The 14,937-nt window shown below is 47.5% G+C and overlaps 1 protein-coding gene across 2 annotated transcripts in view; it reads left to right on the forward strand.

Annotated features, from left to right (window-relative positions):
* Window positions 1–14,937, forward strand: part of LPAR3 (lysophosphatidic acid receptor 3) — a 28,456-nt gene that overhangs the window by 2,253 nt on the left and 11,266 nt on the right. For both annotated transcript variants that reach the window (XR_006390933.1, XM_044302283.1), the window contains exon 2: window positions 13,077–13,832. Coding sequence is in view for 1 of the 2 variants with exons in the window: in XM_044302283.1 (XP_044158218.1) it covers window positions 13,097–13,832 (736 nt within the window). In the remaining variant the exon portion in view is untranslated. The remainder of the gene's footprint in view (window positions 1–13,076; window positions 13,833–14,937) is intronic.

Raw genomic sequence — 14,937 nt, forward strand, 5'->3', positions numbered from 1 at the left:
TGGCTGCTCTGGAGGACTTCATCTGAATGGGTGTCATGCAATACCATCCTTCTCCAGCAGTGGCCACTACAAGAGAAATGCATAGTCACCAGTAGCCTCCCCAGGGATAATAGTTGATCACTGATGGATCTGCTTTAACCAGCTGATCGCTAGTTGGTCCTCTTTTCAATAAAGAGTTGTCCAGATGGGACAACCCAAAGAGGTTTTCTGGGACCCGGTGGTTCCTGAAAAGTCACCTTAGGCCTCATATTTAGTTTCTGTGTCCGCTCAGGTTTTTTTGTGGATAGGATGCGGACCCATTCGTTTCAACGGGTCCGCAAAAAATGTGGACAGCTCACTGTGTGCTGTCCGCATCAGTATGTCCGTTCCATAGCCTCGCAACAATGTCCATTTTAGGCATTGTTACAATGGATCTGCAAAAAAAAACAAAAACGGATGGCATACAGATGTCATCCGTGTTTTTTTTGCGGACCCTTAAAACACATACGGTCGTGTGCATGTAGCTTTAGTTACACAGAAAACACCTATAGTAGAAGGTTTGTAATAAACATACTGTTCTGGTCTGAAAACCCAGCTTCTGACGATGCCACGTCCTTTATCAGGTTTCCAGCCTGGGATTTGGATGGGATGTCACCTCCTATGGATGGGGCCAGAACTATACCTCTTCCCATGCACAAACTCCTGAACCCACCTCATCTGAGCATGCGTCAGGGAGACGTAAAGTCCTGGTTTGGTAAGGCCTTGGTCACAGTTGCATTTAGAATCTCTCCACGTATATGATAGTGTAATGCCCGCTCCCCGGCAAATATGCCTGGAGTCGACTAAACAAAAAAATGTTGTGGTTTTGGTCTGGCCGATTCCCGACATATATGTCAATGGGGATCCGGCAGCACACGGTTGTATCTGGTAATGCCGGATACGGTGAGCTCCAGTAGCCTAATCTTCAGCCGGATCAGGCTACCAGATTCCAAACGTAGCTGTGAACGGGGCCTAACCTGATGAAGAACAAGACGTCAGTGGAAGCTAGATTTTTAGAAGAGGAGATCTTCATGACTGGGTTCCCAGGAGTTTGGTCCACCCAACTTCGGAACGGTAACTATTCTTACAAACATTTTCCTACAGGTGCATTGTGTATGATTAAGATGACCTGGAAAACCCTGGACCACCAAAGAGCTTGTGTGATGCTATGGGGGCCGTTAAAAGTTTAGATCATGGGGGAATCATCCCGTGCCTTTGGGGTTCAGTTAGATAGCAATGACCTAGACGAGATCGGCGGTCAGGTCTTATCCTTGCTGATAAATGAGTGGACTGTGTTGGCAATCACTGGTTTGCAGGATACTGTAGGGGTGGGGCGTCATATATCAAAGACCAGCATTTTACGCCTGTCTTTGATAGCCCCTGCAAATCCGTAGGATCTGCATAATTTATAACAAGGCGTGCACCGTTGCATAAATTAGACGCATCCACCAAGAGTCCTTGCACTTGGAGTGAAACTGTCCACCTACTCCCTGAGTGGAGTAGTTTTTCTAACTACTTTTATACCTGGAAATGAAGTCATTGTTTGTCAATGTTCCGGGGCTGACTGGTCAGCCCAGATCTGGTCCCTGCCACTCCCTAGTGGTGAGAACAGCTTAAAAACGCTCATTCAACAAAATATTGTCATATTTAGAGAGTCGCATAACGGGGTTATACAACTTTATTGACACCAAAAACCGATGTTGGGTTGATACTAAATGACCCCCATTGACTCTAAACACATGACCGTTATTCACCAGTATAAACACACTGCATGGTATAATACCTCTAGCCAGTGTATGGGATGTAGTCAGGAAATCTGACCCAATATCCTGCTAAACTGATGACAATTTATAAAAAAAATCTCTGGATAATAAGGGGGGTCTTCTCAAAGAAGTGGTCTTTTTGGAGAGTGTTCACTATATTTATCCTAGCATTAGCGCAGATTCTGCCATCAGCCTGACTCTGCCCTTACAGCTGGATTTCAACCTGCCCCATTGTTTGTTCTCAGGAAGATGCTGTCAGTATCAGGCATCAGCTAAGTCCTCTCTCCCCATTCAGAAGATGCGTGATTGGTAAACCATGTATATGTATGGGGGGGAGGGGGAGGCCGAGAGATACTGTAGTTGTTCAGCAAGGGCTGAGCCAGGACTGTTAACCCTGACTGTGCCATCCATGCATGGTTATAAGCGGTAAGCGAATCGAGCTTCGAATCCAAGATGCTAAGTTGATTCGTTCCAAAACTTTGTTTTAATGATGTCTCCGTACGTGAAGTCTCGTGTGACTTTGGACTTAATTAATTTTTGCCTCCGCCAAACACATACATTTTATGTACAGCATTAAATTACGTTTTGGTACGAATTAACTTCGGATCTTGCATCCAAAGCACGATTCACTCACCCCTAATGGTTATACTGGGTGCAATACATACCAGTATATTACATAACAAACTATTGGCAGATAGCCCCCACTCTGGGGTACTGCATTGGGAGGCATCACCTGTATGGCCAACCTTACACATGCAATGATCATATGATGCCCCACCATGATGCCAAATACATATGCCAGGGTCTTACATATTTCTACATTGTTGTAGCTCCTGGCATTGTAACACTGTTGCTATAAAACATGTGCCAGCTTACGCTTCTCAAGGGCACCAGAAGGAATGCCTAAGCACATATCATATCCTATCTGTCCTTGTACATTCAAGGTATCGGTGGGGTTATACCAGGGGCGGACTGGGAACTTAAAGTGGTCCTTGAAAAATTAGAAGTGTCCCCAAGTTGTAGGCAAGTCCAAATTAGCAGAAGACGGGGCAATGCAAGCCTTAAGTAGGCAGGGACAAGAGAAGTATGTGGGGGGCCAGCAATACCGTAGTGCCGCACAAAATACCGCCCCAGCAGAACCAGATACCACACTGCAGCATAAAATACTTTCCTATCACCTTAATGAAGCTTGTGATAACGTTGAGTTCAGGAGGGCACCTACGGCGCTGGCATTAAGGACTCATGCACACAAATGTATATCTTTCTGTGTCCGTTCTATTTTTATTTTTTTGGCGGACCGTATGCGGAACCATTCATTTCAATGGGTTCGCAAAAGAAACGGAAGTTACTCAATGTGCATTCCATTTCCGTATGTCCGTTCTGCAAAAATATAGAACATGTCCTATTATTGTCCGCATTACGGACAAGGATACTACTGTTCTATTAGGGGCCAGCTGTTCCGTTCCGCAAAATACAGAATGCACACGGATGTCATCTGTATTTTCTGCGTATCCCTGCTTTGCGGACTGCAATATACATATGGTCGTGTGCATGAGCCCTCAGGCTGTGAATATCAGGTCATTATGTACCGGCCAGAGGCCGTGAGTAGGGCTCTGTGGGCATCCACCAACCGGGAAGTTTCCCTGTAGGGTCTATGGCCAGCCCGCCCCTGGGTTATACAAGTGTTAACTTTTGACATTTTGTGACCACTTAGTTCAGGCCGTGGGAATTGTGACACTAAACACCCATCTGTGCCTTGAAAACATATAATTATCAGTCTGGAACCTGCCTGCACTTCCCTGATAGGATCAAGCGCTCTTACGGTATTAAAGGTGTCCTATGACTCCAAGATACTATTCCTAGATTTCAGTATGGAGAGTCTCTGACCAACACAAAGGCATGCATGAGAGACCCTGCGGCTACTATGAGGCCCTTGTGGAGAGGGGGGCCAGCTCTGTTGGAGCCTATCCCCTTTTGCTATTGGCTTTCAAGAACCTATGTAGGACTTAGAAACTGCATTGTTAGCAAATACTGGATGGAGAGGTCATGGAAAGGGTATAAATGGGGAAATAAATACCAGCCCCATCTGTCCAGGTTGAAAAGTTAGGTGCATTATGGGTATTATTTGCATGATCGGCGGGGCTCTGGCAACCCGCATCCCCACCAGAAGTTGACGCCAGAGCTCCAGGGCACCATCAACATTGTAGTGGACAGCGCTCATCACTGAAGTCTATGGGAGCCACGCTGTGGTGATGAGCGCTGTACTGTACAGTGTTAATGGTGCTATGTCGTTCCAACATCAACTGAGCTACACAGAACAGCAGATCGGTGGAGGTGTGGGCTGCCGGAGCCCCACCAATCAGCTAGTGATGGCCTGTTGTGAGAAGAGATTGTCACTTAAAGAGGGCTGGACAAGCCCTTTAAAGCATAGGTGTCATGGACGTTCCCATGGCAGGTACCAGGAGATCGGAGAGACTGGCAACTCGTGGGTTAAATTGACAAGTTCACTGTGGATCTTATTGTCTGTGTTTTGGTGAATGCCACACCCCTTGCTTCAGGTGTTGCTTGTTGGTAAACTACCTTTCCCATAAGTAGCAGCTTCTCACTCTTGGAGGTGCGGGTTATAGATTTTCTTCCTGTCTTCTAACTAGCTGCCCGGTTGTACTCTCTGTGCGGCTTCTGGAGTTGCCAGTTTTCTACTTTCAGATAAGTCTTGTCTGTTCTTATTGTATTGTGTTTGTTATATTTCCTGTTGTTTGTATCTGGGCCTGAGACAGAGACTTCCATTCATCCATCTGGGGAGGAATGGGTTGTCTCTGGTCCTAACCTTATTCAAGGGCCTTATAGGGATATAAGGGCCTAGGTATCCAGCATATGAATATTCCTACCTTCAAGGTCTATTCATATTGATAGGTAGTTAGGGCCCGGGTTAGGGTTGTTTAGGAGGTGACCTGTTTCTTCCCTAGTTTCCAGGCCCAGTTACTGTTCCCCTTCCCTCCTGTGTTCAGTGGGGAGTTTCCCCCCCACACTGATTGTGACAATAGGTCACCAGTATCAGAATGGTGGCGACCTGACACCCGGCACCCAGGGGTGCACCTAGCCTTTCTGCTGCTTGTAGCTGGGTATCTTCATCCCTGACTAACCCTAGATGTTGGGAAGGGGTAGCTAGTCTGACCCTGCCTATCTACACAGAGCACCCACCCCAAAAGGGGCGACCCCCTATTGTGCCCTACAGGATATTCCCGGCGTGTCACATTTCAACTAATGTATCATCAGGGGAGGTAATCCAATTGGAGAAAAATTGGCATCCTTAGGTCAGTGGACCACAAGGATAGAATGACGAGCGGGTGCTCTGTGTAGATAGGCAGGGTCAGACTAGCTACCCCTTCCCAACATCTAGGGTTAGTCAGGGATGAAGATACCCAGCTACACCACCGACCGTGGTATCTGACAGGCCACTCCGAACTTGAATGTTGCCTGGTCTGTCGTGCTTGGGGTACGTCTGAACTGGTAAGGACGTTCCGTTTTACCTTGAGCAAATTTTCTCTTAATGGGGAGTCTGTGTCTGAGTATTGTTTGTATGGTTAGGTGCTCCTATCATATTTTACTACTTATAAGTAAAGGTTATGTTTTAGCTCTCTTCCGCTATTCCCTCTTGGGATCTCATATTTATAGTCTTGACTCCGGGAGTATAATTGCTATTGATTTTCAGTGTAGTTTCACTTTTCTAGTTATTCTCTATCCACAGGATCAGGGATAACGAAGTGATCCGTGGGGGTCTGAACGCTGGAGCCCCCACTGATCCCCCTTCTTGATTGAGTGGCAGGTCGAGCATATGCCCTGCCTCTTCATCCGTTCTCTATGGGGTCGCTGGAGATGGCGGAGTACAGCGCTGGCTATTTCCAGTGGTCCCAAAGAGAATAAATGGAGCAGCAGGGCGTATGTGTGGCCGCCACACCATCAAAAAGGGGGAACAGGACCCGCTCCTGGGATCAGTGGGGGTCGCAGAATCGGACCCCACTAATCATATAGTTATGCCCTATGGTGTGGGGAGGATAACTTGAAAACCTGCACAACCCCTTTAAATCCTCCACCACTAGTATCTTTTTACATGGCAGCAGTGATGCCTGTAAATACGGAATATCATCACTGCCGCCATGTAAACCATACGTGTCAATACTGGAGAATGTGACGCACTGTGCAGAATTTTTCAGGCATAAGTCCAACCCCCTTTGCAGGTCATAACCTTTAACAAAGCCCAAGTAAATGTGTAGAGGAGCAACGTGAGCAAAGGGCACAAACGGGGGGGTCATAACTGAAGCAGAGGCATTAGGGTCACCTGAGGCAGGGTAGTAGTGGGGATCCTGGAGCAGAGGTATTTGGGGGTCAACTTGAGAAGAGGCAATATTAGGGGTGCATTTAGAGTGGAGGCATTGGGGGGCATCTGGAGCTGTGGCACTAATGGGGGTGCACCTAAAGCAGAGGCATTGGGGGACCTAGGGCAGAGTCCAGGGGTGTAACTAAAGGCTCATGGGCCTTGGTGCAAGAGTTAAGCTTGCCCCCCCCCCCCCCCCTTCACTCAGCGCTGTTGCACCTAGCTTTTCTGCTGCCCAAGGCAAATATTGAAATGCCCCCCCCCCCTTCCCTCCACTCCTACTGTTAAAGGGGTTGTCCTCTTTTTACTATTGATGACCTATCCTCAGGATAGGTCATCAATATCACATCAGACAGGGTCCTCCGACACCCCCGACAATCAGCTATTTGAAGAGAGGACAGCGCTCATATAAGAGCTGCTTTCTCTGTTCTGTTCACCTGCTCGCCGTAGCATTTGCAGTGATGAGCAGGTAAACAGAGCAGAGAAGGCAGCGCTCATACAAAAAAAAAAAAGCGGACAACCCCTTTAAAGACATACATGGAAAACATTACATACAGCGCTACAGAACATACAGGGTCATACAGCACCACATACCTCTTCCATCCAGGGACTTCTCTTCACTGATGTAGATATTCTCTTTCCTCTTCTTCTCCTGTCAGACCAGACCACCATGGTGACTTCTTTCAGCCGCGCCTAGTCTCTGCAGAGTTTAACAAACAGACATCTTACTTTCCTACTTTTCCATCCTAATCCTCACCTTCTCAACACCCCATCCTGTCACCCCCAATACTGTGCCCACTGTGCTCCCCAATACATTACTGCAGAAACAGTCCCCCTGAAAATCCCCCCTTCCTTTCAGATCAGACCCCCATATAAAACCGTAAATGAGATCCCCCCCCATCTCAGAACAAACGCTCTTTAGACCTCTATGTCAGACCCCATATAAGACCCCTGTTTTAGACCTCCATGTAAGACCCCGACCCAATATCAGACCTCAGATAAGACCCCCATTAGACCTCCAGACTCCCACTAGACCTCCAGACCCCCATAGTTTACCCAATTAGACCTCTAGACCCTCAATTTGACCTCCAGACCCCCAATCAGACCCCCATTAGACCTCCAGACACCAATCAGACCCCCATTAGACCTCCAGACCCGCAGTCAGACCTCTCCAGACCTCCAATCAGACCTCCCCAGTCCCCCCAGTCTGACCTCTCCAGTCCCCCCAGTCTGACCTCTCCAGTCCCCCCAGTCTGACCTCTCCAGTCCCCCCAGTCTGACCTCTCCAGTCCCCCCAGTCTGACCTCTCCAGTCCCCCCAGTCTGACCTCTCCAGTCCCCCCAGTCTGACCTCTCCAGTCCCCCCAGTCTGACCTCTCCAGTCCCCCCAGTCTGACCTCTCCAGTCCCCCCAGTCTGACCTCTCCAGTCCCCCCAGTCTGACCTCTCCAGTCCCCCGCATTAGACCACTTAAAACCCCCAGTCTGACCTGCAAACCCCCAGTCTGACCTCCAAACCCCCAGTCTGACCTGCAAACCCCCAGTCTGACCTGCAAACCCCCAGTCTGACCTCTCCAGTCCCCCCAGTCTGACCTCTCCAGTCCCCCGCATTAGACCACTTAAAACCCCCAGTCTGACCTCCAAACCCCCAGTCTGACCTCCAAACCCCCAGTCTGACCTGCAAACCCCCAGTCTGACCTGCAAACCCCCAGTCTGACCTGCAAACCCCCAGTCTGACCTGCAAACCCCCAGTCTGACCTGCAAACCCCCAGTCTGACCTCCAAACCACCCAGTCTGACCTCCAAACCACCCAGTCTGACCTCCAGACCACCCAGTCTGACCTCCAGACCACCCAGTCTGACCTCCAGACCACCCAGTCTGACCTCCAGACCACCCAGTCTGACCTCCAGACCACCCAGTCTGACCTCCAGACCACCCAGTCTGACCTCCAGACCCCCTCAGTCAGACCTCCAGACCCCCATAGACCACTCCAGACCCTGCATTAGACCTCCATATCAGACCTCAGATCAGACTGTAAAATAATAGTCACTTACCTCTCCTGCCGCCACTCTCCTTGTCCTGGCTGTCTTCTCTTCTCAGGGCCCGCGCTGCAGACACCTGACCTCCTGCAGATACGGGTCAGAGTGCGCTCTGTACGTCCTGACGCTGCAGGCAGCCAGGACACAGCGGCGCGGGCCCTGAGAAGAGTGAGCAGGAGGAGGGGTAAGTACTAGACAGCGCTCACAGCGCTTCTCTGCCCGCACTGCACTGCATCTTATAAAGGGAAAAGTACAGTACCATTGGCAAGGGGGCCCGGTCGCAACCGCTGGGACCCCTATAGTTACGCCAGTGAGCCCCCCCAATGCCACTCTGAACTCTGCAGTGAGCAGCACACATACACAGATCTGAGTCTACTATAAACAAATCCCCTATTTCCCTCTTACAGTCTCCTACAGCTCGCTACTGTCACACACCTGAGAAATCAGCCCAGCCCCGCAGAGGAGCCACCGTTTTATGACAGCAGGGAGGGCAGGAGGATGGCCAGACATGTTCTCTTCTCCTTCACTGCCAGCAGCCCAGGAAGTTTAGAAGATACTGCGGGGCCTCCTGTACAATTTACACCAGAAGGAGGCTGCATCGCTGTGCGATACTGCCATTATCTCTCATAAGAAACAAGAGAAATAATTACTCCTCCATCTTATCTCTGGGCGCATGAGACTGGGGGCCTACCAAGGAATCCCCCGCCTCCACAGTGGGCCAGTCCAAGCCTGCCTGCTGCGACCCCACAATCAGCTGTTTAGGTGCAGAGAACTATGCAGACTGCTCCAAACACTGTGTAGTGGTCATGCCAGGGTACTGCAGCTCAGCTCCTACACGCTGGAGCCAGAAACTACCCTTCTGCTTTTGCTCCATACACTGTGTAGTTTTTGACGGTTGCTGGATGTCGTATAGGTTGTATAGGTCATCAATATCTGTAGCCTGGACAACCCCCTTAAACTAACACAACTTTAGATATCAGCCAACTGCATAGTCCACCGAACCGCCTACCCCGTCCCCAAAACACATGCACCTCTAGTGATGATGGAGGAGAACAACCATGAGCAGAGAACACGGATAAGGCGGAAGGCAGATTGGAAATATAGGATGGTGCGGCAGAGGTTTATGGACTAGTAAAGTTTTCTTGGAGTTCTACTAGTTGACATTGATGTTGAGGAAAGCGAGCTTCAGACGCTTCATCCTAAGTCGCTCTGTTCAAAACTTTGGAATAATACTGTACAGAGATTTGTCTCTGTACAGTATTAGAATGTATGGACTCCGATGAGCCGAAATTAGTTATTTGCGAAGTCGCGCCTGACTTAGTTGAATAACTTCGGTAGTTGATTTTTAAAGTGGAAAACCACTTTAAAACTTGAAACCGAACTCTGCTTCGGTTCCGAGGTATTAGGTTTCAAGTTTTAAAGTGGTTTTCCACTTTAAAAATAACTAACTTCGGCTCATCGGATCAGTCTCCGTACAGTATTATTCCGAAGTTTTGAACGAATCGACTTCGGATGAAGCGTCTGAAGCTCGCTTCGCTCAACACTAGTTGACATGTTCTAGTTCTGGTGAAGGTTCTAGACATCGTTCGACCTCCATGGAATGCAATAAATATTGACAAAATTAAAGTAGCACTCCTACAAAAATTATATTCTCTGACCTGTTAGAAAGCTACATGGTGTAAACCGCAGTGAAGGTAATCTTCTTACCAGTGACTGAATTTGAGTTATAACCTCCCTTCTGATCCTCAGCTGTGTCATGTGACCAGCACTGTGATCTCCAACTGACACAGGGCAGGAAGTCAGTTTATGTATGTACTTCTATGGGAGCCTTAATGTCAGTCTCATAGGAATGAATAGAGAAGTAACTGACTTCCTGCCCTGTGTCAGTTGGAGATCAGAGTGCTGGTCACATGACCCAGCTGAGGAGCAGAAGGGAGGTTATAACTGACAAATACAGTCACTGATAAGAAGATTCCCTTCACTGCAGTTTATATCATGTACCTTTCTAATGGGCTTAAGAATAAAGATTTTTGTGGGCGTTCTTCTTTAAAGGTATTTTTATATTGATGGTCTTTTCCTCTGATTAGTGGACCGTTTCCTACCACCAGCACCAGAACTACAGCTCCATCCATTGTGTAGTAGATGGAGCTCGTTACTGCAGAGCTGCTCCCATTGAAGTGAATGTGCTAAAACTTGGATTTCAGAAGCCAATGAAACAATGTAGATAAACTAATAGAGCAGAATTAAAAACCAGCCAAGATAATGCATGGCGGTATTACCCCAACCGAGAAGCAATGAGAATCCGATTACCTTATTTTTCCCTATTTTACGGTAAGTTGATTTACGGTACGGATTTATATTCCTCTGGGAGACGAGCAACAGACGAGGTGTTTCCTGTCCGATTCTCGTTCACATCTTATTAATATTCATCATTTTATTGTAAAACATTTCCAAATTATTGTAATGGAGAATTAATGTGCTTTTTCATTTTTTTTACGGATGTTTTTCAGACTAGATGGCACTAGACAACATCATGCTGTGCCATCTGGCAAGACCTTATTTTCTCAATTTGCCAAAACAGATTCCAGAGGACATAGGATATACACCATAAAAATAGGGATGAGCGAACTTCTGTTTTCAAGTTTGGTGTACAGGGTTCGGGTTATCTAAGAATTCCATTATGGATTTCGCTACCACGGACCATAAGTTATAATCCTTGGTAGCGGAATCCATAAGGAATTCTTAGATAACCCGAAACTTGTACGCCAAACTTAAAAACAGAATTTCGCTCATCCCTGGTCACTGGCTAATACAGAGATGTCCTGAGTGGGGGATCACAAAAGGGGGGGGGATCTTTATGTAAAAAAAACTTTATACAGTAACACTTTGTAATGTATATGAAACACACATTGATGTCATTGTATATAGCTACACGTAAAGACATTGACATTGAGGATCCACTGAAATATCTGCACTAAGGCCAAGGAGCTTGAGGCTTTACCCCTTGTACTGACATCGGTCTCGGGGGCTCACAATCTAATTTCCCTAAAGCTGGCCATAGCTGTCGGCCGAATGCTCGTATCCCCAGTGAACTCCACATCCACTCACAATTTGGCCTACAGTGCATGTGGAGAAGATAGTAAAGCCATGGCCACACACCTCTGGTGGCTTATCTCCTGGAAGAAAATACGATCAGACATGTTGAAATTCAACATGGTGACCCTTTTTTCCCCCAACACATATGCCAAACAAACATTGTATGAACATCTCATACACCCAAGGGTATGTTCACATGACATATTTTGAAATTTGCTCACAAAAATGTGAGTGCAGGGTTTTTTCTTGCCTTTTCTAACCAAAGGGTGTTTACTTCAACACAAAATAGCTTTTTCAGCTCGCTCGGAAAACCTTTGTGTGAACTGGTCTTTAGATGGTTGGCCGGCAGGTTCGGGCTAATTAAGCCTCGTTCACACGTCCGTGACTGCTGGTACAACTAGGCATAACCCAGGGGGAAGGGAGGGGGTAAATAACCGCCCTATTTCTGGCCCATAACAACACCACCAACCGCTTTACATAATGACACAGACACTGTTCTTCCTTTCAACACTTTTATTTTGTTGGGTGGTAATCGGCCACACCTGATAATTTTAACGGCAACCATAAAACCTTTGAACCGTGCGATCTGCCAGCCGCTGGACTCCCAGCGGGCAGTTCCGCTCATTTCCTCCGATACCTCTCCGTTGTCTCAAACTGCCGCCAGCTGTGACTTAATATAACAACCGGGTAGTAACATTCCCATAAAATGGATCAACCAAGGAAACGCCAAACATCAACTGTACCGCTGCTAGCCAAAAGGGAGGAAGGGTGGGGCACCACGCTTCCGCTCAAAGAGGAAGGCGGGAACCGGGCTTAAGTAAACCGCTAGCCCCCACCTCCTCCTTCTCCCGGGAACCGCCATTAACCCCTTCCTATCCTCCTTAAACCTTCAAATCACAAGGGGGCAGAAACAACCCCACAGGGGCTAAAAGGGGGAGAGGGAAAAAAGAGGGGGGGGGGGACCACCAGTCCCTGTCCACCCTCCCTAGACAGTCAGGTGGCCACCAGTCCGTGCTTAAAAATGTGGTCAGTGATGCCTCTGTGAAGATGTCTGTGTGTCAGTTTTTTTTCCTGTCCTTGTGCCATCCGTGTTTCACTGACACTGAACAACTAAAAAAATCATTTTCAAAGCCTCTCTTCCTGAAACACGGGTGGCACGGACCCATAGACTATAATGGGCATGATGAACATAATAGAGCATGCATCCGTGCAAAAAAAAACGTACCCATGGACAGTGCTAAAACACTGATGTGTGAATATACACATTAAAATGAACGGGTATGTGTGCTGTCTGTGGAGAACACGTACAGCACACGTCCGTGGAACACTGACATGTGAATGAGGCTTCAGTCAAAGGTTACGGCCACATGGTCAGGTTTCCTGATGCAGTTTTGGAAGCCAAAACCACCGGTGAATTCAAAAAAGAGGAGAAAAGTCATATCTGTCCTTTATACTTTCTGTCATTTATAATCCACTCGTGATTATGGCTTTCAAAACTGCATCAGGAAACCTGACAGTGTGGCTGCACCCTAATGTGCATGGCCACCTTCACACGAGAACCATTTAAAAGGAATGAATTCACCATATTTTGGAGTTTGGGAGGAACAGAGTTTCAAAAAACCACACACTTAAAGTTCAAGCAGATGTTGCATTTGTCACTTTGAAAACTAGGGCAGAAGAAAGCGCCACCTAGAAGGAGCATGAGGTAGAAGGAAGAGCAGGGACCCATAAGAGTAGAGTAAGCTTGGGTCGTATTGGACATCTTACCATGATTTCCTTCTTTCACAGGATGCGAGGTCCCCTTCAGGATGAACAACTGTCACTATGATAAACAAATGGACTTTTTCTACAATCAGAGCAATGCGCAGACTGAAGATGACTGGTCGGGGGCCAAGCTGATTTTGATGTTCTGTTTCGGGGCCTGCTGCTGCTTGTTCATATTCATCTCAAACATGTTGGTCATCGCGGCTGTGGTCAAGAACAAGCGCTTCCACTATCCCTTCTACTACCTGCTGGCCAACCTAGCCGCCGCAGACTTCTTCTCTGGGATCGCTTATGTCTATCTGATGTTTCATACGGGGCCAATGTCGAGAACATTAACCGTACACAAGTGGTTCCTGCGCCAGGGCCTCCTGGACACGAGCATGTCGGCGTCACTGGCCAACCTTCTGGTCATTGCTGTTGAGAGACATATCTCAATTGTCCGGATGAGAATTCACAGCAACCTGACCAAACGGAGAGTGACTTGTCTCATTTTGCTCATCTGGGGTGTGGCCATTTTTATGGGTGCTGTCCCCACCTTGGGCTGGAATTGCATCTGTAACATAACCACGTGTTCCTCTCTTGCTCCCATCTACAGCAGGAGCTACCTCACTTTTTGGACGGTCTCTAACCTGGCTGTTTTTCTAATCATGGTGGTGGCTTATCTAAGGATCTACACGTATGTTCAATACAAGACCAACGTGTTGTCTCCACACACCACTGGCTCTATAAGTCGAAGACGGACTCCAATAAAGTTGATGAAGACGGTCATGACTGTGTTAGGTAAGGTTGCTAGAAGCTTCACATGGGTTATTTTACATCTGATCGATTCCTCTGGGGTGACTTTATAGGAGTCTCACTAAAGGGGTTTTTGATATATATGGCTTATCCTCAGGATAGGTCATCAGTATCTGATCGGTGGAGTCTGACTCCTGGCACCACCTCAGAGTCTCTTCCTAGGCCAGTAAAGTCACATTCATCCGTCACTGGCCTAGGTGCAGCTCAGTCCCACTTAAGTCAATGGGCCTGAGCTGCAATACCAAACACAGCCACTATCCGATGGACGACGCTTTGCTTGGTATACTGAGAGACGGACATGTTGTACACCAACCTCCTCAAACAACTGAGGACACCTGGAACCCCCACTGATCAGATGTTGATGACCAATCCTGAGGGTAAGTCATCAATATAGCAGACCCAGAAACCCCTTTAACAAGAGTGGAATATAATGTGGAGAAAAGTCACACAAATATGGTGGCACTGTATTTGCTCCTTGCCGCTACAGCTAGCCACAGGGCCACCACGCCACCCATATGTCACCAATCCTGAACTCTTGTCTCATTTCTTAACTACCCCTTGGACGACCTGCACTCATTCTATATCTTATAATATTCATGGGCTGTCTTTAGAGTAGGCCATCAATATCTGATCAGTGCACCTCCACCAATCAGCTGAATAAAGCTGTACCCAGTCACAGTGCCACACATTTGGTAGTGGCAATGACTGGTACTACAGGTCAGTCCAATTCAACTGTATAGGATTAAGCTATAGTACCAGGCACAACCATAAGTACGTGTTTTTTGGAAAGTTGGGTCACATTCTCTAGAAGGACTGTGGCCGCCATATTGGTTGTCATCTACTTTTCCCAGAAACTAATATACAATATCTAAAATATGCCTAGAGAAAAGGAAAATTCAATGATTTATTTATTTTATTATTTTTGGGTTGTGGTGGGGGGAGAGCTTGTTGAACACCAACTTCAACCTTCGTCCTCCAACTCAATCTTGTATTTATTTCATTGTTCTCCTCCCCATACGATGCCCTGATATTATCCCTATGGGGCTGTCCAGATAGAGTGATCCCTCTAAAGGGATGTATTCCGGCCCCA

This window comes from Bufo gargarizans, chromosome 7 (genome assembly GCF_014858855.1).
Source record: "Bufo gargarizans isolate SCDJY-AF-19 chromosome 7, ASM1485885v1, whole genome shotgun sequence".
Classification (NCBI taxonomy): domain Eukaryota; kingdom Metazoa; phylum Chordata; class Amphibia; order Anura; family Bufonidae; genus Bufo; species Bufo gargarizans.